Source organism: Ovis aries, chromosome 12 (assembly GCF_016772045.2).
Source record: "Ovis aries strain OAR_USU_Benz2616 breed Rambouillet chromosome 12, ARS-UI_Ramb_v3.0, whole genome shotgun sequence".
In the NCBI taxonomy this organism is placed as follows: domain Eukaryota; kingdom Metazoa; phylum Chordata; class Mammalia; order Artiodactyla; family Bovidae; genus Ovis; species Ovis aries.
In genome coordinates, this window is record NC_056065.1 from 776,401 (window position 1) to 803,870 (window position 27,470).

Genomic DNA, 27,470 nt, shown 5'->3' on the forward strand with positions numbered 1-27,470 from the left:
GGCTCAGTCTCAGTGCTGGCACCTCTCTTAAAGCCCTCACCCACCACCCAACCAAAGAAAATTCCTCTTTCCTTTGAACATGTTTAGTTTCTTCCTCTTTGATTCTTTATGGCATTTTAATCTTGAAGTATAATGCTTCAGGCATGCGTGTTGCCCCTTCAGACTCTATAAACTCCAGGAGATCAAGCCTTGTGTCAGGGGTCCAAATCTCATTTATCTCCATCCACAATCTCAGCAGAGATCCTGTAAAGTTTGTGGAATGGATGAGTTTTGATTAAAGTTGTAGGGGGATCCTTGAGATGATGTGGGAAATGCAGCCTAAGACTTCATTTTATTGGTTCTCTGGGAAAAATTCATCTCTCTGCTAAAAGCAGTATATAAAGGGATAATATCCATTCATTCATTCACCCATCCATTCATTCATTCACCCATCCATTCATTCAACAAACAATTATTAAGCATCATCCATGTGCCAGAAATAATGTTAGATGCTGGAGAATAAGCCTGGTAAGTTCTTACTCAGGTAGAGATTCTGTTCTAACCCATGGAAACAGATTATAAGCAAGGAAAACATCACTTAGTGGTAAGTGCCATGATAAAAAAAACAATAAGTCAGAATGATGTGATAGTGTGACTGGGAAATGAGTGCCAGGGCTCTCTGAAGAATTGGGTCTTAAGGAAAGACCTGAAGGATGAACACGACTGGCCACAGGAAGGCTGAGCAAGAGCAGTCCATGAAGGGGGCGACACAAAGCTCTGAGACTGGGGAATGTGGGAAGAGAGACAGAGCGGGTCTAAAGGCTGTGAGGGCTAGAAGGAGGGGAGAGTGACTGGGCCACGGGAAATGAGTGTTCAATAGGGAGCTGAGAGTGAGATAGCCCATAAAGGACGGTGCAGTATATAGAGCTTTAAAACAAAGGATGAATTTGAGTCCTGATTCTAATTATTAGTGGTGTGTGAACTTGGACAAATTTTCTGGGTCTTAATTTCTTCATTTGTGAAAGATCTCATTTTTAGAGTTCTTGTGCAGTTAAGTGATGTGATAGAAATAAGCATCTACATGTTGACTCTTTACAAATGGTAGATTATAACCCAGGCAGTGGCGTAGAAAGAAGCTTAATAAGGTTAGTGATGGCCTGGAGCATGAGCTCAGAGGGCGGCGTGCTAGCAGTTGCCCTAATAAGTCTTCCCTGCTCTCCTAATTCCATCTCCCTCTTCCTCCCTGCCTTTTCTCACTCCTTCACCTTTTTTCTTGCCCTTTATTTTTCTTTCTTTTCTTCCATCACCAATTTCTTATTTGTGCTTTCCTTTACATTATTTCAAGTCATATCATCTCAACTAACCAAACCTTTGATTAAAGACATATTTTAAAATATTGATTATTTAGTATAGCTTTGCTTACCTTTTAAAATTAGGTGTGTTTAATGCTTATACATCTCTTTAAGCTAAAAAGGAGCAGCAGCAGCATCCACACCTAACTTAAGCAATTTTATATGATTATATGACCCACGGATGTTTTGTTTTTTCCACTGAGGTCACCGTCTCTTAATAGAAAATGGTCCAACCTACTGGATTAAAGGATTGGAGAGAGATTGTTTCAAGGCATTTGAGGACTGGTGTGCTGAGAGATCTCTCCACCACTGGGGAGTGGAGGTCTGGATGTCCCCCAGAGGCCAGTGACCTCAGAATCACTCCAAGGATGCTCTGGAACACAGCCAGAACGTTATGCTCAGCTGTTGGCTGGCTTTGGCTCTGAGGCTGCCCCTGCAGATGTGGAACAGGGCAGAGGCAAGGGCAAGGAAGGCCTGGCTGAAGTCTGCTAGCAGAGATGGAGACCCTGAGAAATATGTTAAGACAGATTCTGGCATGAAGGATTTTGGAAAACCCCCATCCTGGTGTTGCAGCTCCTTTGCTTGGCCAAGGAAGCACAAATTTTCTACGTGTGTGTGTGTGTGTGTGTGTGTGTGTGTGTATAGGAGAAATTCACAGAGCACGTCCCCAACATTCAGCTCAAGACTTATATTAAAAGTGGCCTTTCAGGTGGAAGAACAGGGTGAGGGGAAAATATTTAAGCCAAAAGGAGGTTCTGGCCTCCCCATGCTGTTTCCTGGAAAGAGGTGTTCGGTGGTTGGCGGTGGCTGGTTGCAGCCAGTAAGTCTCACCCACCCACTGTCAGCAAGACACTAATGACTCAGGATCAGAAGTGACTTGCCCAAGGCCACACAGGGCGGCCGAGGTAAAGCCTGCTATACCTTCCTCCTCATCAAGTCACTTTTCAGTCTGGGTGAGAGTGGTAGGAACAAGATGGGGTGACGATCTCTCTGTACTCTGACTTTAGGGGTTCCAGACGTCTGGCTTCAAATCCTGCCCTGGCTCGTGTTACAGAGTCTGAGCTCCGCATATTTGAAGTCTGCCTTTCAGTGGGGCAAGGGTGAGTGAAGGAGCCTTGGGCTGCACACTGGAAGGGAGCCCAAGTTACACACAGACACGGAGAAGCCAAGGGTGCAGATTGAGGGCTTACTTTAAAAATCAATGGGGTGAAGGTTTCCAGACCTACAGAGGTCCAAGTAAGGTCGCATGAATTATTGCTATAGCTCCAGGCACTCATATTTAATGCTAGGAAGGATCTTAAGGAAAACAAGACGCAAAGCCTGTAGTCTGGGCTGGTTTAGACTGGTCTGGCTCCTCAGTACCACAGCTGTTTTGTCTCAGAGGAAAGCCAAGGGCAAGTCACAGTGACAATGGAAGTTCTGGACACGGAGTCCCTCTGCCCTTTTCGTCCAGGTGCCTCTCCTTCTGAGGTTGCCCCTTCAGTTTCCTTTCCTGGAGCGTGGTCTCCAGGATATGAAGGGGCTGAGAGGATGGGAGGACTGGGAGGACATGCTCAGCTAAGCCTGGGCTCCTGGCTGCTTTGAGCTGTCAGTTTGCTATTGGCTCGGGCAACAGTTGGAAATAGCGAAGATACTCTGAAATGGACGATGCTGGGGCCATCCTAAACTCCCAGGATTTCACATGCCGTATGGTGGGGGCCGAGGAGGGGAGGGGAGTGCCAGGAAAGTCTGTGTGTTTTCTTCTCCCTACTCCCAGTGCTAAATAAAATGAGGCAAGGCCCAAGAGAATCTGAACAGTCCGTTTCAGAAGCTATGCTTTTCTACTTGCTGCTGCTGCTAAGTCGCTTCAGTCATGTCCGACTCTGTGCGACCCCACAGACGGCAGCCCACCAGCCTCCCCCGTCCCTGGGATTCTCCAGGCAAGGATGCTGCAGTGGGTTGCCATTTCCTTCTCCAATGCATGAAATTGAAAAGTGAAAGTGAAGTCAGTCGCTCAGTCATGTCTGACTCTTCGCGACCCCATGGACTGCAGTCCACCAGGCTCTTCCATCCATGGGATTTTCCGGGCAAGAGTACTGGAGTGGGGTGCCATTGCTTTCTACTTGAGATGTATTTAAAAAACACTTTTTTTGTCTGAATGACTGAGTTAATTATTGGCTTAATTAATATGTGACTGGCTATTTTCACTTTGCACCAAGATCTGAACATGAGGAAATGGGTTTTCTTACCAGCAGAGAAAGGTGGAGTGAACTCCAGGAGTGCTTGTTAGAAGGGATTCCACACTGACCTGTGTGGTGGCATCCAGTGAAGATGCTTAGCAAAAGGACTGTATTAATAGCTGTCTGGGCAGCATGACTCGGCAGGGGTGCCCAGGGTCCTTTAGTAGCCCCCAACTCCTGTATGCCCTCCGCTAGCCTCTTAGAGGCAGCTCTGTCTAAAATGCCTTTCCATACCTCTCCACTCGTAGCTCTCATGGCGCTGATCCCTTAGGCACAATCCCTTCCAGTTTTCCCCAAACTCAGCAATAGCAGGCCCTGAGGTCAAGGGAACTGCAGGTGTTTCCCAGGTGAGAGTCTAACACTGGAGGGAAAGTGGCATCCGGAGGGTTTTGCCTTCTGGGTGGGGGTTGGGGTCAGGGCAAAGGAAGGAGGCAGAAAGGCATACAGGAAGCTAGTTCTTTGAGCCTGAACCCCCTGGAGATCCCTGGGGGTATCTGAGAACTCTTTAGCGGGAGGTGGTAAGGATGGTGCGTCTAGATGAACTGCCTTTCCAGGAGGCTTGTAACTGTCCATGGGACCTTCAACAATCTCAGTCCACGCCACTGACTTCTGAGATTATGGGTGTGCAACCTGACCCAATTCTCTCCAGGGTCACTTGGTAGGGACAGATGGGAAAAAGAGAGAACCAGTAACCTCCCCAACTTTATCTCAAATGAAAGCCATACCAGGAGCACAAGGATACTCTGAGTAAATAAAAGCAGGCTCTAGGGCCACAAGATACAACTCTCAGATTCACTGAGGAGGGAGGGAAGAACTTTGGCCCAGAGAATAATAGAGTTTCAGCCATCAATCTACTCAAGGAAAACTACAAAGTTCAACAGTCCTGTAACCAAAAAGAGACATTTAATTAGCAGTTACGAATCATCCTCTGTGAAAGTATGGGGCAAGCATTCAAGAAATGGATGAGTCCTTCAATAAAACTCAAGAGAGTGGAAAGATAGAACCTCCCCAACTCATTTTATAAGTTTAGCAAAATTCAATTTAAGCCTAAAAGGCAGCAAGAGATGGCAAGGACATCCTAGAATGTAAGATGCGGGCCCATCTTATTCATTAATAAATAAGTGCAAACACACGAGGCACAATATTAACCATATCCAGCAATACACAAAAACTGTAATCTATCAAGACTCAGATTTGCCCTAGGAATGCAAGATGTCATCCCCTTCTTCTCCTGCCTTCAGTCATTCCCAGCATCGGGGTCTTTTCCAATGAATTGGTTCTTTGCATCAGGTGGCCAAAGTAATGGAGTTTCAGTTTCAGCATCAGTCCTTCCAATGAGTATTCAGGGTTGATTTCCTTTAGGAGTGACTGGTTTGATCTCCTTGAAGTACAAAGGACTCTCAAGAGTTTTCTCCAACACGACAGTTCAAAAGCATCCATTCTTCAGCACTCAGCTTTCTTTATGGTCCAGCTCTCACATCCATACATGACTACTAGAAAAACCACAGCCTTGGCTAGACGGACCTTTGTCAGCAAAGTAATGTCTCTGCTTTTTATTATGCTGTCTATGTTGGTCATTAACTTTTCCTCTAAGGAGCAAGCATTTTTTAATTTCATGGCTGCAGTCACCATCTGTGGTGATTTAGGAGCGCCCCCCCCCCGCCACTCCCCGCCAAATAGTCTGTCACTGTCTACATTATTTCCCTATCTATTTGCCATGAAGTGATGGGACCAGATGCTATGATCTTAGTTTTCTGAATGTTGAATTTTATGCCAACTTTCTTACTCTCCGTTTTCATTTTCATCAAGAGGCTCTTAGTTCTTCACTTTCTGCCATAAGGGTAGTGTCATCAGCATATCAGAGGTTATTGACATTTCTCCTGGCAATTTTGACTCCAGCTCCCGCTTCATCCAGCTGAACATTTCCCATGATACACTCTGCATATAAGTTAAATAAACAGGGTGACAATATACAGCCTTGATGTACTCTCTTCCCTATTTGGAACCAGTGTGTTGTTCCATGTCCGATTCTAACTGTTGCTTCTTGACCTGCATACAGATTTGTCAGGAAGCAGGTAAGATGGTCTGATATTCCCATCTCTTTAAGAATTTTCCACAGTTTGTTGTGATCCATACAGTCAAAGACTTTGCTGTAGTCAATAAAGCAGAAGTGGATGTTTTTCTGGAACTCTCTTGTTTTTTGATGATCCAGCAGATGTTGGCAATTTGATCTCTGGTTCCTCTGCCTTTTCTAAATCCAGCTTGAACATCTGCAAGTTCATGGTTCATGTGCAAGTTCACAGTTGAACCCTGGCTTGGAGAATTTTGAGCATTACTGTGCTAAAGCTTGAAATGAGTGCAATTGTGCGGTAGTTTGAGCATTCTTTGGCATCGCCTTTCTTTGGGATTGGAATGAAAACTCACCATTTCCAGTCCTGTGGCTTCTGCTGAGCTTTCCAAATGTGCTGGCATGTTGAGTGCAGCACTTTCACAGCATCATCTTCTAGGATTTGAAAGAACTCAACTGGAATTCCATCACCTCCACTCGCTTTTTGTGTAGTGATGCTTCCTAAGGCCCACTTGACATTGCACCCCAGGATGTCTGGCTCTAGGTGAATGATCACACCGTCGTGATCATCTGGCTCATGAAGATCTTTTTTGCATAGATCTTCCATGTATTCTTGCCACCTTTTCTTAATATCTTCAGCTTCTCTTAGGTCCAGACCATTTCTGTCCTTTATTGTGACCATCTTTGCATGAAATATTCCCTTGGTATCTCTGATATTCCAAAGAAATCTCTAGTCTTCCCCATTTTATTGTTTTCCTCCATTTCCTTAAATTGATCACTTAGGAAGGCTTTCTTATCTCTCCTTGCTGTTCTCTGGAACTCTGCATTCAAATGGGTATATCTTTCCTTTTCTCCTTGCCTTTAGTTTCTCTTCTTTTCTCAGATATTTTAAGGCCTCCTCAGACAACCATTTTGCCTTTTTGCATTTTTTCCCTTGGGGATGGTCTTGATCACTGCCTCCTGTACAATGTCATGAACTTCCGTCCATAGTTCTTCAGGCACTCTGCCTCAGATCTAATCCCTTGAATCTATTTCTCACTTCTACTATATAATCATAAGGGATTTGATTTAGACTCAATGGTCTAGTGGTTTTCCCTACTTTCTTCAATTTATGTCTGAATTTTACAATAAGGAGTTCATGATCTGAGCCATAGTCAGCTCCTGGCCTTATTTTTGTTGCCAGTATAGAGCTTCTCCATCTTCAGCTGCAAAGAATATAATCAGTCTGATTTCAGTATTAACCATCTGATGATGTCCATATGTAGAGTCATCTCTTGTGTTATTGGGAGCAGGTATTTGCTATTACCAGTGGGGTCTCTCGGCAAAACTCTGTTAGCCTTTGCCGTGCTTCATTTTGTACTCCAAGGCCAAATTTGCCTGTTACTCCAGGTATCTCTTGACCTCCTACTGTTGCATTCCAGTCCCCTATAATGAAAAGGACATCTTTTTTGGGTGTTAGATCTAGAAGGTCTTATAGGTCTTCATAGAACCATTCAACTTCAGCTTCTTTGGCATTAGCGGTTGGGGCATAGACTTGGATTATTGTGATATTGCCTTGAAAATGAACAGAGATCATTGTATCATTTTTGAGACTGCACCCAAGTACCGCATTTTGGGGGGCTCTTTTGTTGACTATGAGGGCTACTCCATTTCTTCTAAGGGATTCTTGCCCACAGTAGTAGATACAATGGTCATCTGAATTAAATTTGCCCATTCCAGTCGACGTTAGCTCACTCATTCCCAAAATGTTGGTGTTCACTCTGGCCATCTCTTGTTTGGCCACTTCCAATTCACCCTGATTCGTAGATCTAACACTCCAGGTTCCTATACAATATTGTTCTCTACAGCATTGGACTTTCCTTCCATCACCAGTCACATTCACAAAGTTATTTTCGCTTTGGTTCCATCTCTTCATTCTTTCGGGAGTTCTATCTCCACTCTTCTCCAGTAGCATATTGGGCACCTACCAACCCAGGAAGTTCATCTTTCTGTGTCCTATCTTTTTGCCTTTTTGTGGGGTTCTCTAGGCAAGAATAATGAAGTGGTTTGCCATTCCCTTCTTCAGTGGACCATGTGTTGTGAGAACTCTCCGCCTTGACCCATCTGTCTTGGGTGACCCGACACAGCATGGCTCATAGTTTCTCTGAGTTAGACAAGCCTGTGGTCCATGTGATCAGTTTGATTAGTTTTCTGTGACTGTGGTTTTCATTCTGTCTACCTTCTGATCAGAATAAGAGGCTTATGGAAGCTTCCTGATGGGAGAGACTGACTGTGGGGGAAACTAGGTCTTGTTATAATGGGCAGGGCCATGCTCAGTAAATTTTTAATTCAATTTTCTGTTGATGGGTGGGGCTGTGTTCCCTTCCTGTTGTTTGACCTGAGACCAAACCATGGTGGAGGTAATGAAGATAATGGCGACCTCCTTCAGAAGGTCCCCTGCACCCACTGCTGCGCTCAGTGCCCTTGACCCTGCAGCAGGCCACTGCCGACCCATGTCTCTGCCGGAGACTCCTGGGCACTCACAGGCAAGTCTGGGTCAGTCTCTTGTGAGCTCACTGCTCCTTTCTCGGGGGCCCTGGTGTGCACAGGGTTTTGTTTGTGCTCTCCAAAAGCCTGTTTCTCCAGTCCTGTGTAAGCTCTGTAATCAAATCGCAGCAGCCTCCAATGTCAAATTCCCTGGGAATTTTCAGTCCCTTTGCCAGATCTCCAGGTTGGGAAGTCAGGTGTGCATCCCAGAACTTTCTTAACAGTACGATAATTTATTTGGGATAACCGTTCTGCAGTTTGTGGGGTGTCTGCTTGGCAGCTCTATGGTGGGGCTGATGGTGATCTCCTTGAAGAGGCTTGTGCCACATGCTGTGTGATCCAGCTCTGCCACACCCAGAGCCCTGCCCATGTGGCAGGCCACTGCTGACTTGTACCTCTGCAGGAGGCTCTCAAACACTCAAAGGCAGGCCTGGCTCAGTCTCTGTGGGGTCCTGGTGAGCACTAGGTTTTGTTTGAGCCCTCTGAGTGTCTCTGGTGGGTATGGGGTTTGATTCTAAACTTGATTTTTGCCCCTCTTGCCTTCTTGCTGGGGCTTCTCCTTTGCCCTTGGATGTGGAGTATCTTTTGGTTGGATCCAACATTCTCCTGTCGGTGGCTGTTCAGCAGCGTGTTGTAACTTTGGAGTTCTTACAGGAGAAGATGAGAGCACACCCTTCTACTCCACCATTTTATCAAGGCTCTGCCCCTGAAAACCACACCACAAATCTGAACTCTTTTTCTGTGAGTTTGTTTGGGAGTTTTTGAAGTAGAATTGACTGACAACACTAATTTAGTTCCCATTAAGTGACATACTGATTTGATATTTCCATATATCTTAAAATGATCATACCGTAAGTCTAGTTATGATATGTCCCCATACAAAGAGACAACATTGTTATTGACACTGTACCTTTCATACTGGTGACTCATTTATTTTGCATCACAGCCCGTCTTATGAAAATTCTCGGCAGAGTAGGAATAGAAAGAAACTTCCTTTGTCTTATAAAAGGGATCTACAAGAACCCTACAATAAATAGCATACTTAAGATTGACTGTTGCAAACATCTTCTATCCAGCCAGAAACAAAATAAAAATGCCCACTGTCACTGTTTTTATTCACCACTGTACTGGAGGTGCAGACAACAAGAAAATTAAACAAAAGTCATAAGGTTCAGAATATACAAAACATTCATGGAGACGGTATGATTGTCTACATAGAACTTTTTGCAGAATAATCACTGAAATTAACAAGAAGATTGGAAAAATTTCAGAGCATAACATCTATATCCAAACATCACTGACATTATTATACACTAGCAACAATTAATGAAAAACTTTAATTTTTAAAAAGGATAAAATTTATCAAATATTAAAAACCTAGGAATAAGTATCATAAGAAATGTATAAGATCTTTATGAAGAAAATTGCAAAATTTTATTGAGCTACTTTTAGAAGATAAAACTAAATAAAGGGATATACCATGTCTTTAGAATAGGAAACAATAAAAATACCAATTCTCCCTAAACTAACCTATAAATTCAATGTAGTTCGTATTAAAATCTAAACAGAATTTCTAATGAAATTTGGCAAAGTGATTCTAACATGTACATTGAACGAGTTACGAATAGCCAAGATGTTCCTGAAACAGGAAACAAAAGGGTTTACTGTCCCATCTACCAAGTTGGGGGGCCAAGATATGGAGCTTCCCTGGTGGCTCAGATGCTAAAAAATCTGCATGCAAGGCAGGAGACCCGGGTTTGGCCCCTGGGTCATGAAGGTCCCCTGGAGAAGGGAATGGAAACCCACTCCAGTATTCTCGCCTGGAGAAATCCGTGAGCAGAAGAGACTAGCTTCATACAGTCCATGGGGCAAAAAGAATTCGACAACTGAGCAGCCAGCGCACGCAGGAAGAAGGAAAAGCCAGACCTCAAACTGGGAGAAAATATAGTCAGATTTGTAAAGATGTAAGGATCTGTGTTCGGAATATGTAAAGAACTCATGCAATTAATTTGAAAGAGACAAACAACTGAACAGAAAAATGGGCAAGAGACACTCACTCTACTCACAGAAGAATGAATGCAAATAGCTGATGACGCAGGCAAGTATTGTAAAATAGTGAGGAGTCATGAGAATGTGATTTAAACCTCAGTGAGATACCTATTTGCACCTCCTGGATTGGTAGAAAGGATGGAAGGAAATGTAAACTTTTCAGTGGGGGGAAAACTTGTATAATCACTTTGAAAAACCATTCACCAGCACCCAGTGAAAATGAACTTGAGCATGCCTCAGGCCCTATCAAGTCCTGGACACACTCTCTACACTCTCAGCAATAGTCATGCTCGACATGCCTCAGGCCCTAAAAAGTCCTGGACACACACTACTCACACTTATCAGAAGTCATGCTCAACATGCCTCAGGTGTTGTCAAGTCCTGGACACAGCCTATGCACACTCATCACAAGTCATGCTCAAGAGTGTTCATACCAGTATTGTCCACACTGGCCCAAAGCCGGAAGCAACCCCAAATGCCCACTGCCAGCAGTACGCATGGGCCGTGGTGTAGTCGTGTGAGGGAATACCGCAGAGCAGTGAAGAGCTTGCAGCTCTGGGAAGCACAGCAGTGGGCCACAGAAGGCGCCACACGTATGTTTCTATTTATTTAAAGTTCAAAAATGGCTGGACTAAGCAATATCTTATTTAGGAACATACACACAGTTGGTAAAACTGTAACAAAAGAGAAGGGACGACTAAGCAAAGCCTGGCCAGAAGAGTGTCTCTTCAAGAGGGGCACAGGGCAGCTTCACAGCTCCTGGTAATGCCGCTTCCTTGCCTCCCGTGACTGATTTCTGGAAGACACCGAGCATTCGTATCTTAAACACTCCTTGCTCGTGCGGCAGATTTCATCACTGGAACAACAAGAAGGCAACAGTGCCTCGGGCTGCGTGGCTCCGAGCGAGGCGTGGCACACTCAGAGGCAGGCCGTGCTGGGGCGACACTGTGGCCCACCCAGAGAGCTGGGCCCCGGCCTGGGTAGGGGCTGAGGACTCACCTGTGCAGCAGGCGTGTGAGGCCTGCTGGCGAGTGCTCAGAGTGTGCTCAGAGAGGAGACGAGAGGAACTCCTCTAGGGCGCTCACAGCGGGCACTGCTGTTAGGAAGAGTGGTCTGACAGCAATTCATGGGCTAAGCCATGAAAGCATAAATGACCCCAAATTCCTTTTTATATAAACTGTGCGGCTCAAAGACAAGCAAATTCTAATATTTCAGGCAGCATTTGCACCTGACTTCAAAGGCCTAGTTTATAAAATGAGCAGTGGATGGGTGGGGCAGACTGGTGGATCAATGGAGACAGTCTTGTTTAAAGCAGTATTTGCTATGGGGCAGGGGCTCAGATTATAGGAAGACACAGACATATGATGCTAGACATCAGGGGATCCTATATGAGAAGCTGGCATGTCTGAGGTTAGCACTGACCGCTGGGGTACCCGGCAACCAAACTGGAGTGGGATGATAGATGTGAGAGCAGGAGGAGGGACTAGGGCCTGATGGAAGGTCTTGGCACTTGACAGAGACTTTATGATTTAGGCAGGAAGAAGTTGTTGGTAGTTCTTGGGCATGGGAGATGAAAGGATTAGATTCCTAATTTAGAAAGACCAAGCTAGTCACAGTGAGGAGGTTGGACTGGCTGAGAGGTACAAGAAGCAGACAGCCCAGTGAGAAGGCTGGTGGGAGGCGTTGCTGATCACGTTGATCCAGCTAACGTGTGCTTAACGCTCACCCACCCTGCCAGCAGGACAGACTAGGACACTGACCTCCCATTTCTTCGCCTAAACTCACACAGCTAGTAGGCGGTGGGGCAGGAAGTCAGCTCTGCCCTGCCTGGTGCTCCCCCTACCATAAGGACACTTCCATTCTACACTCCATTCTGAGCAGGTAGTTAAGTCTCAGTTGAGACCTCAGCAGAAAGAACATGGGCAAAAGCAGACCTGTGCTCTGGACTGAAGAAGAGCAGATTTCAGAAGGCCCGCGCACAGGCAGGGGATAAAGGGGAAGTCACTGCTCAAGGGATCTGGTGCTGCTTGCACCCATGCAAAGAGTCAGCTCATCTCTCTCCCTACCTGTCTCTATCCTTAACTGCCTCCCTGAGTCTGCCCCAAAAACAGCCTTGGGTGGGGGCTCCCTACCTGTCTCCATCCTTAACTGCCTCCCTGAGTCCTGCCCTCAAAACAGCCTTGGGTGAGGACACAACAAAATGGATCATTAGGTTAAGTGGATTATGCAGATTTTATTCAAACAGAATGACCAAGATTCAACCCAAAGCTTCAAGAACTAGCTTCAAGGATTAGTATCCTGCACAAAAGTGTATGCTTAGGCATTCAGTCGGACATGACTGAACAACTGAGTAGTGCCCAATTTGCTAAGGGGGAAGAGTGGAGAAATGACTCCAGAAAGAATGAAGAGACGGAGCCAAAGCAAAAACAACACCCAGGTGTGGATGTGCCTGGCAGTGGAAGTAAAGTATGATGTTATAAAGAACAATATTGCATACGAATCTGGAATATTAGGTAACTGGTCCACATATCAAGGTAAATTGGAAGTGGTTAAACAGGAGATGGCAAGAGTGAACATCAACATTTTAGAAATCAGTGAACTAAAGTGTACTAGAATGGGTGAATTTTATTCAGATGGCCATTATATCTACCTCTGTGGGAAAGAATCCCTTAGAAAAAATGGAGTAGCCATCATAGTCAACAAGAGTCAAAATGCAGTACTTGGATGCAATCTCAAAAATGACAGAATGATCTCTGTTCACTTTCAAGGCAAACCATTCAATATCACAGTAATCCAAGTCTATGCCCCAACTACTAATGCCAAATAAGCTGAAGTTGAATGGCTCTATGAAGACCTACAAGACCTTCTAGAACTAAGACCCCAAAAAGATGTCCTTTCCATCATAGGGGACTGGAATGCAAAAGTAGGAAGTCAAAAGATACCTAGAGTAACAGGCAAATTTGGCCTTGGAGTACAAACTAAAGTAGGGCAAAGGCTAACAGAGTTTTGCCAAGAGAATGCACTGGTGATAGCAAACACCCTCTTCCAGCAGCACAAAAGAGGACTCTATGCATGGACATCACCAGATGGCCAACACCGAAATCAAATGGGTTATATTCTTTGTAGCCGAAGATGGAGAAACTCTATACAGGCAGCAAAAACAAGACCAGGAGCTGACTGTGGCTCAGATCATGAACACCTTATTGCCAGATTCAGACTTAAATTGAAGAAAGTAGGGAAAACCACTAGACCGTTCAGATACGACCTAAATCAAAACCCTTATGATTATACAGTAGAAGTGAGAAATAGATTCAAGGGATTAGATCTGATAGACAGAGTACCAAAGAACTATGGACAGAGATTCATGACATTGTACAGGAGGCAGCGATCAAGACCATCCCCATGTGGAAAAAAATGCAAAATGGCTGTCTGAGGAGGCCTTACAAATAGCCGAGAAAAGAAGAGAAGCTAAAGGCAAAGGAGAAAAAGAAAGGTATACCCATCCGAATGCAGAGTTTCAAAGAATATCAAGGAGAGATAAGAAAGCCTTCTTCACTGATCAATGCAAAAAAATAGAGGAAAACAATAGAATGGGAAAGACTAGAGATCTCTTCAAGAAAATTAGAGATACCAAGGGAATATTTCATGCAAAGATGAGCACAATAAAGGACAGAAATGGTATGGGCCTAACAGAAGCTGAAGATATTAAGAAGAGGTGGCAAGAATACACAGAAGAACTATACAAACAAGATCTTCATGACTCAGATAATCACAATGGTGTTATCACTCACCTAGAGCCAGACATCCTGGAATGTGAAGTCAAGTGGGCCTTAGGAAGCATCATTACAAACAAAGCTAGTGGAGGCGATGGAATTGCAGTTGAACTATTTCAAATCCTAAAAGATGATGCTGTGAAAGTGCTGCACTCATTATGCCAGCAAATTTGAAAAATTCAGCAGAGGCCACAGGACTGGAAATGGTTAGTTTTCATTCCAATCCCAAAGAAAGGCAATGCCAAAGAATGCTCAAACTACTGCACAATTGCATTTATCTCACACTCTAGCAGAGAAATGCTCAAAATTCTCCAAGTCAGGCTTCAACAGTATACGAACCATGAACTTGCAGATGTTCAAGCTGGATTTAGAAAAGGCAGAGGAACAAGAGATCAAATTGCCAACATTCGATGGGTTATCAAAAAAGCTAGAGAGTTCCAGAAACACATCTACTTCTGCTCTACTGACTATGCCAAGCCTTTGTGTGGATTACATCGAACTGTGGGAAATTATTAAATAGATGGGAATTCCAGACCACCTGACGTACCTCCTGAGAAACCTGTATACAGGTCAAGAAGCAACAGTTAGAGCTGGGCATGGAACAACAGACTGGTTCCAGATTGGGAAACGAGTACGCCAAGGCTGCTTATTTAACTTATATACATCATGAGAAATGCTAGGCTGGATGAAGCACAAGCTGGAATCAAGATTGCCAGGAGAAATATCAATAACCTCAGATACGCTGATGATACATACCACCCTTATGGCAGGAAGTGAAGAACAAAACAGCCTCTTGATGAAAGTGAAAGAGGAGAGTGAAAAGGGTGGCTTAAAACTCAACATTCAGAAAACTAAGATCATAGCATCCGGTCCCATCACTTCTTGGCAAATAGATGGAGAAACAGTGGAAACAGTGACAGATTTTATTTTGGGGGGGCTCCAAAATCACTGCAGATGGTGATTGCAGCCATAAAATTAAGACATTTGCTCCTCAGAAGAAAAGTTAATGACCAACTCAGATAGCATATAAAAAAGCAGAGATATTAATTTGCCAACAATATCCATCTAGTCAAGCCATGGTTTTTCCAGATGTGAGAGTTGGACTATAAAGAAAGCTGAGCACCAAAGAATTGATGCTTTTGAACTGTGGAGCTGGAGAAGACTCTTGAGAGTTTCTTGGACTGCAAGGAGATCCAACTAGCCAATCCTAAAGGAAATCAGTCCTGAATATTCATTGGAAGGGCTGATGCTGAAGCTGAAACTCCAATACTTTGGCCACCTGATGCAAAGAACTAATTCACTGGAAAAGACCGTGATGCTGGGAAAGATTAAAGGCTGAAGGAGAAGGGGGCAACAGAGGATGAGATGGTTGGCTGGCATCACCAGCTCGATGGATATGAGTCTGAGCAAGCTCTGGGGGTTGATGTTGGACAGGGAAGCCTGGCGTGCTGCAGTCCGTGGGGTCGCAAAGAGTCGGACACAAATGGACAACTAAACTGAACTGCATGGAGCAACTAAGCGCACACATTTGTCAGCATAGTGTGTTATGTGCGCATGCCTTTCTGTTCCATAACGGTCGATTTAAGCCTTTGTTCTGGTCCCAGAGCTGGGTTGCAGTAAGTCTTCAGTTTAAATACCTGTGAAGTGAGGGTATTTTGACCCAGACTCCTCTGGCAACTAGGAGTTCCCCAGTGGCTCAGCAGTAAAAAATCTGCCTGCGAAGCAGGAGACTCAGGAGACAAGATTATGATCCCTGACTTGGGACGATCCCCTGAGGGAAGAAATGACAACGCACTCCAGTATTCTTGCCTGAAAAATCCTATAAACAAGAAGCCAGGCGGGCTACAATCCACAGGGTACAGAGTCAGACGTGACTGAGCGCACACATCTGGCAAAAGAGCTTAGTAGCAGGGGGTCTGGCTTCTCATTCTAAAGCAGAGAGACCGTGCTGCTGCTGCTGCTGCTGCTGCTGCTGCTGCTGCTGCTGCTGCTGCTGCTGCTGCTGCTGCTGCTGCTGCTGCTGCTGCGTCCCTTCCGTCGTGTCCAACTCTGTGCGACCCCATAGACGGCAGCCCACCAGGCTCCGCCGTCCCTGGGATTTTCCAGGCAAGAACATTGGAGTGGGTTGCCATTTCCTTCTCCAATGCGTGAAAGTGAAGTCGCTCAGTCGTGTCCGACTCAGCGACCCCGTGGACTGCAGCCTACCAGGCTCCTCCGTCCATGGGATTTTCCAGGCAAGAGCACTGGAGTGGGGCGCCAGTGCCTTCGTGAGCAGAGCGTTTAAGGCAGGGAAAAGCTATTTTCTACTGCCATCTAGTGTGCATCTGTGGAATAACAGTTGAGTGGAGGTTACCAGGAAAAGTTCTCTCCAAAGGCTTTTGAGCCAGGTCAGATCCAGGGCCATGCCCCAGATGCAGTCATCTGTACCCTGAGTGCTGCCCACTGGAAAGTGAAGTCTTCAAGGAGAGACTTAGAGAAGAACCTGACATACCCTGAATGGACCACCTTCTCACCGGGCTCTGACCTAGGCATACCTTTTGTCACCTCCCACTCTTGGTTCTCTGCCTTCCTTGGGTAGGTTTTGAACTAACAGATAGCCTCTGTAAATTATCACATCTGAGGACAGTGAGCTGCAAGCCAAAGATTTATTTTTAAAATAAGGCAGCCCAGGAAGAGCAGAACAGGGCTGCTGACAGAGGCTGCCCAAGGCTGAGAACAGAAAGCTTGGGTAAGGAAAGACGCAGGAAGGGAGCCCAACTGTAGCCACCAGGGAGCGCTAGGGAGGTGGGTTGTGGAATGGCCCGGGGCCATTACCCAGGTGCTGGGGCTGAAGGGGCCTTGGAACTTCAACTCCAGGTGCAGAGTTTGCAAGAGGAGCTGAACACCGGGCTCCTCCGGCTGCTTTGCTGGAACAACCACCCCCCTGTACAGCTGTAGCAACTGGACCGGTCCAGAGGGTTGGGATGAAGCCCATCGGCTTTGCCCTGGCATGAAGCGTCTTGTCCAAGGCTGGAACTGTGCTCAGGTTCAGAGGGCTGGGATGGTACCGGAACATCAGGTTCTGGGGGGTCTAAAGGCATATACAGAAGACCTGGGGAAACAGCAATGATTCAAACAAGACTCCTCTGAAAGATCTCTACCCCATAAGCCAACACACAGGCAGCATAGTCAGTAGACCATAGTCAGGCAGCAGCTCAACACACCACAGCCTAGGGACAGGGAAAGTCAGACACCCCAGGCAGAGAACAGCCACTCCCACAGCTGGAGCACAGCTCTGCAGGAAACACCAGGGCTGCAAGTGCCACAAGCAGTCAGGGGCCATCATACGCAGACCCAACCAAGTGACGGCGAGGGCCAGCGGGGGCCACACTGAAGGCTGAGCACAGGCTTCCTCCCTGAGAAGAGAGGCTGAGGGCCCTCTACAGGGAAGTGCTGGTCGCCAACACCCTCGGCCAGCACGGGCACAATCCTAAGGAGGAAGAAGAAAGTGTGAAAAGAGGACAGTTGCAACAGCTTCCTCAGCTCCTGGGGGAAGAATTTGGGAAATCACGGTACTGGGGCAGTTACTCCTTCGGAAGAAGCCAGAACCTAAGGTTCAGGGAGGTGGGGCGGCAGGGAGGGGTGTTCATACTTTACCCAATATTTTGCCTCTGGTTCCTAGCCCCTTACTCACTCAACTCCAACCGCAATGTCTTGATGAGGGGATACCAGCTCTGGTTACAGAAGAAACCAGCAAAATCATCCATGTCCAGTGTCCAAACCATGGCCCCTGCCATGCTCTCTGCAGGATCATGCTGCCTCCTCAGTTCCTCCAAGGCATTTTGTCTACAACTCCGGAAGAACCTGCCACTGTCCACCCTTCCTAACTGAGATGAGATAGGAAGATGAGCAAAGGCAGGCCCCTCTACAGGAACCGACGACCTCACTGAGGAGAAAGACGGGGAGACAAGTAAATTACTCAAGTCTTGAGCCACCAACTTTGGGCAGCAGTGGAGAGGGTGCCATGTAAGTAAATCAAAGGGTCTATAATTTGGACATTCAGCAAATATTGTCAATGGATTGAATAAAATGACATGCCATAGGGAGTTTCAAAAGGGAGGGGTTATGTGTATACCTATGGCTGATTCAGACTTCCCTGGTGGCTCAGATGGTAAAGCGTCTGTCTACAATGTGGGAGACCTGGGTTCATTCCCTGGGTTGGGAAGATTCCCTGGAGAAGGAAATAGCAACCCATTCCAGTACTCTTGCCTAGAAAATCCCATGGACGGAGGAGCCTGGTGTCCACAGGTCGCAAAAAGTTGGACACGACTCAGCGACTTCACTTCACTTACGGCTGATTCATGTTGAGCTTTGACAGAAAACACCAAAATTCTGTAAAACAACTGTCCTTCAATAAAAAATAAATTAATTTTAAAAATGATATGCCTTCCTGTACGTATTTTTCCTCTTACATGACTGCATAATATGTATTTAATAAATAGGAATGTTTTCAGAGTGACGCTCAGTGTAGAGGGGTTTTTGTCATTGTGTCTTTTCTTACCAAGTGATAAGTGTACCAAATGTTATCACATGGAGCTCTGTGAGATGCTGGGATATTTCTTCCTGAAGAGATAGCTCTTCTTAAAGAAATAAAAGGATATTTCTTCTTGTAGAAATTCTTAATGCTGTCATTGTTTTTGACAGGCCTTGGGCACAAAACCACCCTCTCCCAAAAGGGCTGAGTCTCACCTTAGTTTTGAAGCTCTCCACATCATCAAAACCTACCCACTATGCCGTGAAAGACATAGGGCACCTTCTGGTCCTTGATTCTCAGCAACACCCTTCCAGGAACAGACCTGTAGGAGAAGAAGGCAGAGCTGGAAAGGTGATGAGAGGCACTGCATGCGTCGTCTCCTTGTAATGAGGAGACTCAGTTCAGTTCAGTTGCTCAGTCGTGTCTGACTCTGCGACCTCATGAATTTCAGTGCTCCAGGCCTACCTGTCCATCACCAACTCCCAGAGTTTACTCAAACTCATGTCCATTGAGTCAGTGATGCCATCCAGCCATCTCATCCTCTGTCGTCCCCTTATCCTCCTGCCCCCAATCCCTCCCAGCATCAGAGTCTTTTCCAATGAGTCAACTCTTCGCATGAGGTGGCCAAAGTACTGGAGTTTCAGCTTTAGCATCAGTCCTTCCAATGAACACCCAGGACTGATCTCTTTATGATGGACTGGTTGGATCTCCTTACAGTCCAAGGGACTCTCAAGAGTCTTCTCCAACACCACAGTTAAAAAGCATCAGTTCTTCAGTGCCTAGCTTTCTTCACAGTCCAACTCTTACATCCATACATGACCACTGGAAAACCATAGCCTTGACTAGATGGACCTTAGTCGGCAAAGTAATGTCTCTGCTTTTTAATATGCTATCTAGGTTGGTCATAACTTTCCTTCTAAGGAGTAAGCATCTTTTAATTTCATGGCTGCAATCACCATCTGCAGTGATTTTGGAGCCCCAAAAAATAAAGTCTGACACTGTTTCCACTGTTTCCCCATCTATTTCCCATGAAGTGATGGGACCAGATGCCATGATCTTCATTTTCTGAATGTTGAGCTTTAAGCCAACTTTTTCACTCTCCTCTTTCACTTTCATCAAGAAACTCTTTAGTTCCTCTTCACTTTCAGCCATAAGGGTGGTGTCATCTGCATATCTGAGGTTATTGATATTTCTCCCGGCAATCTTGATTCCAGCTTGTGCTTCTTCCAGCCCAGCATTTCTCATGATGTACTCTGCATATAAGTTAAATAAGCAGGGTGACAATATACAGCCTTGACGTACTCCTTTTCCTATTTGGAACCAGTCTATTATTCCATGTCCAGTTCTAACTGTTGCTTCCTGACCTGCATATAGGTTTCTCAAGAGGCAGGTCAGGTGGTCTGGTATTCCCTTCTCTTTCAGAATATTTTCCACAGTTTATTGTGATCCACACAGTCAAAGGCTTTGGCATAGTCAATAAAGCAGAAATAGATGTTTTTCTGGAACTCTCTTGCTTTTTCCATGATCCAGTGGATGTTGGCAATTTGATCTCTGGTTCCTCTGTGCTTTCTAAAACCAGCTTGAGCATCAGGGAGTTCACGGTTCACGTATTGCTGAAGCCTGGCTTGGAGAATTTTGAGCATTACTTTACTAGCATGTGAGATGAGTGCATTTGTGCGGTAGTTTGAGCATTCTTTGGCATTGCCTTTCTTTGGGACTGGAATGAAAACTAACCATTTCCAGTCCTATGGCCTCTGCTGAGTTTTCCAAATGTGCTGGCATATTGAGTGCAACACTTTGACAGCATCATCTTTCAGGATTTGAAATAGCTCAACTGGAATTCCATCACCTCCACTAGCTTTGTTTGAAGTGATGCTTTCTAAGGCCCACATGACTTCACATTCCAGGATGTCTGGCTCTAGGTGAGTGATCACACCATCATGATTATCTGGGTCATGAAGATCTTTTTTATACAGTTCTTCTGTGTATTCTTGCCACCTCTTCTTAACATCTGCTTCTGTTAGCTCCATACCATTTCTGTCCTTTATTGAGCCCATCTTTGCATGAAATGTTCCCTTAGTATCTCTAATTTTCTTGAAGAGATCTCTAGTCTTTCCCATTCTGTTCTTTTCCTCTATTTCTTTGCATTGATCACTGAAGAAGGCTTTCTTATCTCTTCTTGCTATTCTTTGGAACTCTGCATTCAGATGCTTATATCTTTCCTTTTCTCCTTTGCTTTTCACTTCTCTTCTTTTCACAGCTATTTGTAAGGCCTCCCCAGACAGCCATTTCGGGTTTGTTTTTTTTTTGTTTGTTTTTTTTTTTTGCATTTCTTTTCCATGGATATGATCCTGATCCCTGTCTCCTGTACAATGTCATGAACATCATTCCATTGTTCATCAGGCACTCTGTCTATCAGATATAGTCCCTTAAATCTATTTCTCGCTTCCACTGTATAATCATAAGGGATTTGATTAAGGTCATACCTGAATGGTCTAGTGGTTTTCCCTACTTTCTTCAATTTAAGTCTGAATTTGGCAATAAGGAGTTCATGATCCGAGCTACAGTCAGCCCCTGGTCTTGTTTTTTCTGACTGTATAGAGCTTCTCCATCTTTGGCTGCAAAGAATATAATCCATCTGATTTTAGTGTTGACCATCTGCTGATTACCATGTGTAGAGTCTTCTCTTGTGTTGTTGGAAGAGGGTGTTTTCTATGACCAGTGCGTTTTCTTGGCAAAACTCTACTAGCCTTTGCTCTGCTTCATTCCGTATTCCAAGGCCAAATTTGCCTGTTACTCCAGGTGTTTCTTGACTTCCCACTTTTGCATTCCAGTCCCCTATAATGAAAAGGACGTATTTTTGGGGTGTTAGTTCTAAAAGGTCTTGTATGTCTTCATAGGACCATTCAACTTCAGCTTCTTCAGCGTTACTGGTTGGGGCATAGGCTTGGATTACTGTGATATTGAATGGTTCTCCTTGGAAATGAACAGAGATCATTCTGCGTTTTTGAGACTGCATCCAAGTACTGCATTTCAGACTCTTTTGTTGACCATGATGGCTACTCCATTTCTCCTAAGGGATTCCTGCCCACAGTAGTAGATGTAATGGTCATCTGAGTTAAATTCACCTATTCCAGTCCATTTTAGTTCGCTGATTCCTAGATTGCCGACGTTCACTCTTACCATCTCCTGTTTGACCACTTCCAATTTGCCTTGATTCATGGACCTAGCATTCCAGGTTCCTATGCAATATTGCTCTTTACAGCATCGGACCTTGCTTCTACCACCAGTCACATCCACAACTGGGTATTGTTTTTGCTTTGGCTCCATCCCTTCATTCTTTCTGGAGTTATTTCTCCAGTGATCTCCAGTAGCATATTGGGCATTACCGACCTGGGGAGTTCCTCTTTCAGTATCCTATCATTTTGCCTTTTCATACTGTTCATAGGGTTCTCAAGGCAAGAATACTGAAGTGGTTTGCCATTCCCTTCTCCAGTGGACCACATTCTGTCAGACCTCTCCTCCATGACCCACCTGTCTTGGGTGACCCCACATGGCACGGCTCAGTTTCATTGAGTTAGACAAGGCTGTGGTGCATGTGATCAGATTGGCTAGTTTTCTGTGATTATGGTTTCAGTGTGTCTGCCCTCTGATGCCCTCTCACAACACCTACTGTCTTACTTGGGTTTCTCTTGCCTTGGATGTGGGGTATCTCTTCAAGAATGCTCCAGCAAAGCACAGCCGCTGCTCCTTACCTTGAACGAGGTCGCCTGTCTGACCTTGAACGTGGAGTAGCTCCTCTCGGCCCTCCTGCACCCGTGCAGCCGCCACTCCTTGGATGTGGGATCGCTCCTCTCAGCTACTCCTGCGCCATCACAGCCTGGCACTCTTGGTGCCATGAGGAGACTGCTGCTGCTGCTGCTAAGTCGCTTCAGTCGTGTCCGACTCTGTGTGACCCCATAGACGGAAGCCAACTAGGCTCCCTCATCCCTGGGATTCTCCAGGCAAGAACACTGGAGTGGGTTGCCATGTCCTTCTCCAATGCATGAAAGTGAAAAGTGAACGTGAAGTCGTTCAGTGGTGTCCGACTCTTAGCGACCCCATGGACTGCAGCCCACCAGGCTCCTCCGTCCATGGGATTTTCCAGGCAAAAGTACTGGAGTGGGGTGCCATTGCCTTCTCCGCATGAGGAGACTAGAGACTAAAAATTCATGTCTGAAAAGCCTGGAGAACTGAGGAAGTTCTAGACTGAGTGATCTAGAACTGTGGATTTAGTGAGGCATCTGGGCTTAAGGATACAACCAAAATGACATACATGAGATGGAATTTATCAGACCAGAATTCAGAAGTTATGGGAGAAGGAGCCCCTGCTCTTCACAGCACTCAGGGTGGTTGTGGGTTTTCTTACTTCATAGCAAGCTAGCAGTCTTTGGTTCCCCTCCCTCTTTGGTGGAGGGGCCACATGCCCCGTGGCTTGAGCCCCCACTGTGGTGTCCAACGAGGAGGCCAGGGTAAAGGATTGCCCGTAGGTGGGCATAGCCACCATTGTGCGGCAGAGTCCTGGTAGTGAAGCAGGAGTGTCAGGGTTAATTTTCTTTGCCTTCAGACTGGGTCTGCTCATCCAAGGCTGGTGGCTCCAGAGGACTTTCATGAACCTTTACTAGGGCTCCAACCCTGCCCCCATCTTCTTTAGATCCTATCTTAGACCCTCAACCCAGGGAGAGAAGCTACATGGACCTATCACCAAGAGCTTGGGCTCTGGAGTCTGATGGTCATTGACTGAGTAAATACTTAGTGAAGGTTTGCTGTGTGCCAGGTACTGTCCTACATGCTTGGGATAACTCAGTGAGCAAAGATCCCTGCCTTACTCAGCAACTTATTTGATTGCTAAGCCTTAGCCTTCCTACCTATAAAATGGAAGTAATAAAAGTATTTGTCTCTAAAAGCATTGTGAAAATTAAAAGATATAATGCATGTAAAAGATCTAAGACAATGCAATAAAGGGGAGCTGTGATTATGATCACTGCAATCACTGCTGTTTCACCTTCAGTACAAGAGCGAACAATTCTATTTATCTCTGTATCCCCAGTGCCCAGAACAACACTTGACACTGAGAGGTGCAAATAGAGAGAATAAATGAGCACAGGGCTTCTTCACCACCTCTGCACAAGACCTTCTCCCACCAGGTACTGCTTGACATAATACTCCCGGGCCTACAACATGAGGAGGTACACTATACAGCCCTGTAAAATAACCAAATAATGAAGACTCTTCCTTGCCAGGATGACAGGATCAGTTTCTCCAAGAAGCCATTCTGTTTTAGTCCAGATTTTCTAGTTACTCTAGCAACCTCTTAGCACTTAGATTACTTTCACTGTACTGACTGACATGTATTTCTTTTTGATGGTCTGTAAGACTTACCTCTTTGATCAAACTGGAGCTTTCCAAAAGCAGACATCAGAGCACCCTGCTAAGCTCTGTGGCATTTTTATGCAAATTTGGAAAATTCACCCCTCTGATCAGAAGCAGTCTGACAGGGCACACAGTATGCAGAGTAGAAGGCCTCTTTGTAGGAGGAGAAAGGCCTCCATCCCCCCGTATTGATCCAGAGCACACAGTTTGGAGGGCACCATGCCAGTGGGGGTTCTACTCCCTCACCTCTCAACTGAAGGGTTTTGTGTGTCTCCCCACATGCCTGGATTGGCTTCCCCTGGGACCCATACAGTTTTCCAGATGGGAGTGGAGGGTTGGGCTGTGTGAGATCTAGACACCTGGCCCCAGTGCCTAAAGAAGTATACTTTATTTGTGAAAAAGTCACAGAAGTCCTAAACTTTCCACCTAGCTGACACACAAAGATGTGGGCTCCTCAGAAATAACAAATATTTTATTTTATTTTATTTTCTCTATTGTTTTTCTGCTTTTAATTTTATTGGTATCTGCTTCAATGTTATTTCATTTTTTAATTTTTATTTTTACTTTATAATATTACTTTTCAAAAAAAATAACCCTATTTTTAAAACAAATATTTTAATTTAGGACATTTTGTTGTTCTTGTTTATGTTAAGGAGAAATGATATGGCCAGTCTTGACTTTAAAAACATAGAATGGGCTTATAAAACCATCTAGCCTGCTCAGTGAGGAAGAGCTGGGCAGGAAACCCACCCACCCACCCCAGTCTGCATTCAGGTCTGCCCTTTCCAGGGACTGGGGTGGGGTAGGGGTGGCTCTTCCCTGAGTGATGTCCCCTGAGATGCTATCAACTTAGGAAAGCTCTTGCCTCTGAAAGCACTTTCCAGAACGTCAGTTAGTGACAAGGAGCAAAAGTTATCCATTATTTTGAAGGAAATGGGATTGAGGGTGTATGAAGGGAGCAGGAACCATTTGGACTGGAAACTTGAGCTCAAAGACAGCCTCCCAAATAGGCACTGGTTTATATGATACCGTTAGATTGGTTTATTGTGTCTAATATAAGCCAAGATGCTACATATTCTGTCACATCAAGAAGAAGAAAATACCCAGGAATAAATCTACCTAAGGAGACAAAAGACCTGTACTCAGAAAGCGTGAAAGCTGGCTCCTGCATAGAACACTAAAAACCAACTTTTTAAAGAAGTGCCTATCTTCTGAATGTTAGTGAAGACTTTAAAGGAAAACATGACAGTCTGGTTGAAAAGGTAAAAGACTTTTTGAGCACTTTGTGATCTTGCTAAAGGCTACACGCAGCCAAATGACTCCACCTTCTTCAGCTTTGTATCTGCATGGGTCCATTCATATGCCTCTCTTCTAAATCCAAGTTTTTAACTACTTTTGTTCCAAAAATAATTTTTTAAATGAATCCTATACAAAAGTTTATAACTAGCTTTTTTTTATCTCTCTCCAAGGACATTTAAGTATCCCTTACAAGGAGTCTGGGGGTAGGTGGTTCCAGAATCATTATAGTAATTAAGCTACATCATAAAGGATCCAGCCTCCTTCTGTCTTTCCTCTATTATCCTCCTCAGATGGTTGACTCTTTCTTTTTTCCTGGTGCTTCTCATCTCACTAACCAGTTCCTTAGCTCGAAACTTTAATGTTACATAGCAAATGGTAATATGTCCTGTGTAAGTAAATTAGTGTATCTATTAAAATTGAATTTAAGGAATCCCTTGTGGCTCAGCTGGTAAAGAAACCACCTGCAGTGTGGGAAAGCTGGGTTTGATCCCTGGGTTGGGAAGATCCCCTGGAGAAGGGAACGGCTACCCACTCCAGTATGCTGGCCTGGAGAAGTCCATGGACTATATAGTTCATGGGGTTGCAAAGAGTCAGACATGACTGAATGAATTTCACTCACTGAAAACTATAAGATGCTGATGAAAGAAATCAAAGAAAACATAAACAGATGGAAAGATATACCATGTTCATGGATTGGAAGAATTAATATTGTCAAAATGACTATACTACTCAAAGCAAACTACAGATTCAATGCAATCACTATCAAATTACCAACATCATTTTTCACAGAACTAGAATAAAAAAATCTCAAAATTTGCAAGGAGAAACAAAAAACCCCAAATACCCAAAGCAATCTTGAGAAGGAAAAATGGAGCTGGAGTAATCAAGGTCCTGGTTCAGACTATACTACAAGGCTACAGTCATCAAAATAATACAGTGCTGGGGCAAAAAAATAGAAATATAGACCAATGGAACAGGATAGAAAATCCAGAAATAAAACTATACATTTATGATCAATTAATCTATGACAACAGAGGCAAGATTACAATATTGGAAAGATCCCTTCAACAAACATAGTGGGAAAATTAGACAGCCACGTGTAAAAAAATGAAATTAGATCTTTCATTAACTCATAAATAAGGTCAAAATGGATTAAAGACCTAAATGTGAGACCAGACACTAAAGATCTCCTAGAGGAAAACATAGGCAGAACACTATCTGACATAAATCACAGCAACATCTTTTTCAATCCATCTCCTAGAACAATGGAAATAAAAGCAAAAATAAACAAATGGGACCTACTTAAACTCAAAAGTTTTTCTTTTAAAAACTTAATCAAGTTTTCAAAAGAAAACAATAAACAAAATGAAAAGACAGCCCACTGATTGGGAGAAAACATTTGCAAATGATTTGACTGGTAAGGGATTAGTCTCCAAAATTTACAAACAGCTTATAAGGCTTAACAGCATCAAAGCAAACAATCCACTCAAAAAATGTGTAGAAGACCTAAACAGATATTTCTTAAAAAATAAAAAAATACAGATGGTCAATAGGCACATGAAAAGATGTTCAACATCACTAATTATTAGAGAAGTGAAAATCAAAAATACAATGAGATATCACCTCGCATCAGCCAGAATGGTTATCTTCAAAAAAATCCACAAAAAGTGCTGGAGAGGATGTGGAGAGAAGGGAACCCTCCTACACTGTTGGTGGGAATGTAAATAGGTACAGCTACTATAGACAACAATATGGTGGTCCTTGAATAACTAAAATTATAGCTACCATTAGATAAGGTGTTATGTCCAACTGTTTGCAACCCCAAGGATTGTAGCCTACCAGTCTATGAAATTCTCCAGGCAAGAATACTGGAGGGGGTAGCCATCCACTTCTCCAGAGAGCTACCATATGACTCTGTAATCCCACCCCTGGGCATATATCCAGAGAAAAACATGATTTGAAAAGATATGTGCATCCCAATGTTCATCGCAGCACTGTTTACAACAGCCAAGACATGGAAGCAATCTAAATGTCCATCAACAGATGAACGGCTAAAGAAGACATGGTGTGTGTGTGTGTGTGTGTGTGTGTGTGTGTGTGTGTGTGTATGTGTGTGTGTGTGTGTGTAATATTACTCCGCCATTAAAAAGAATGAAATGATGCCATTGGCAGCCACATGGATGGACATAGAAAGCTCATATTGAGTGTAGTACGTCAGACAGAGAAGAGGAAATATCTTATGACATCCCTTTTGTGTAGAATCTAAAAAGAAATGATACA

At 44.5% G+C, this 27,470-nt stretch overlaps 1 protein-coding gene across 1 annotated transcript; it reads right to left on the reverse strand.

Annotated features, from left to right (window-relative positions):
• Positions 1-16,606: 16,606 nt before the first annotated feature.
• Positions 16,607-23,130, reverse strand: LOC105613350 (chitotriosidase-1). The gene is given in 6 exon segments (XM_042229536.2): positions 16,607-17,057; positions 17,640-18,048; positions 18,632-18,734; positions 18,736-18,777; positions 18,779-18,801; positions 22,888-23,130. Coding segments are annotated over 6 exon segments (1,065 nt in total). The 3' UTR covers positions 16,607-16,812.
• Positions 23,131-27,470: the final 4,340 nt, after the last annotated feature.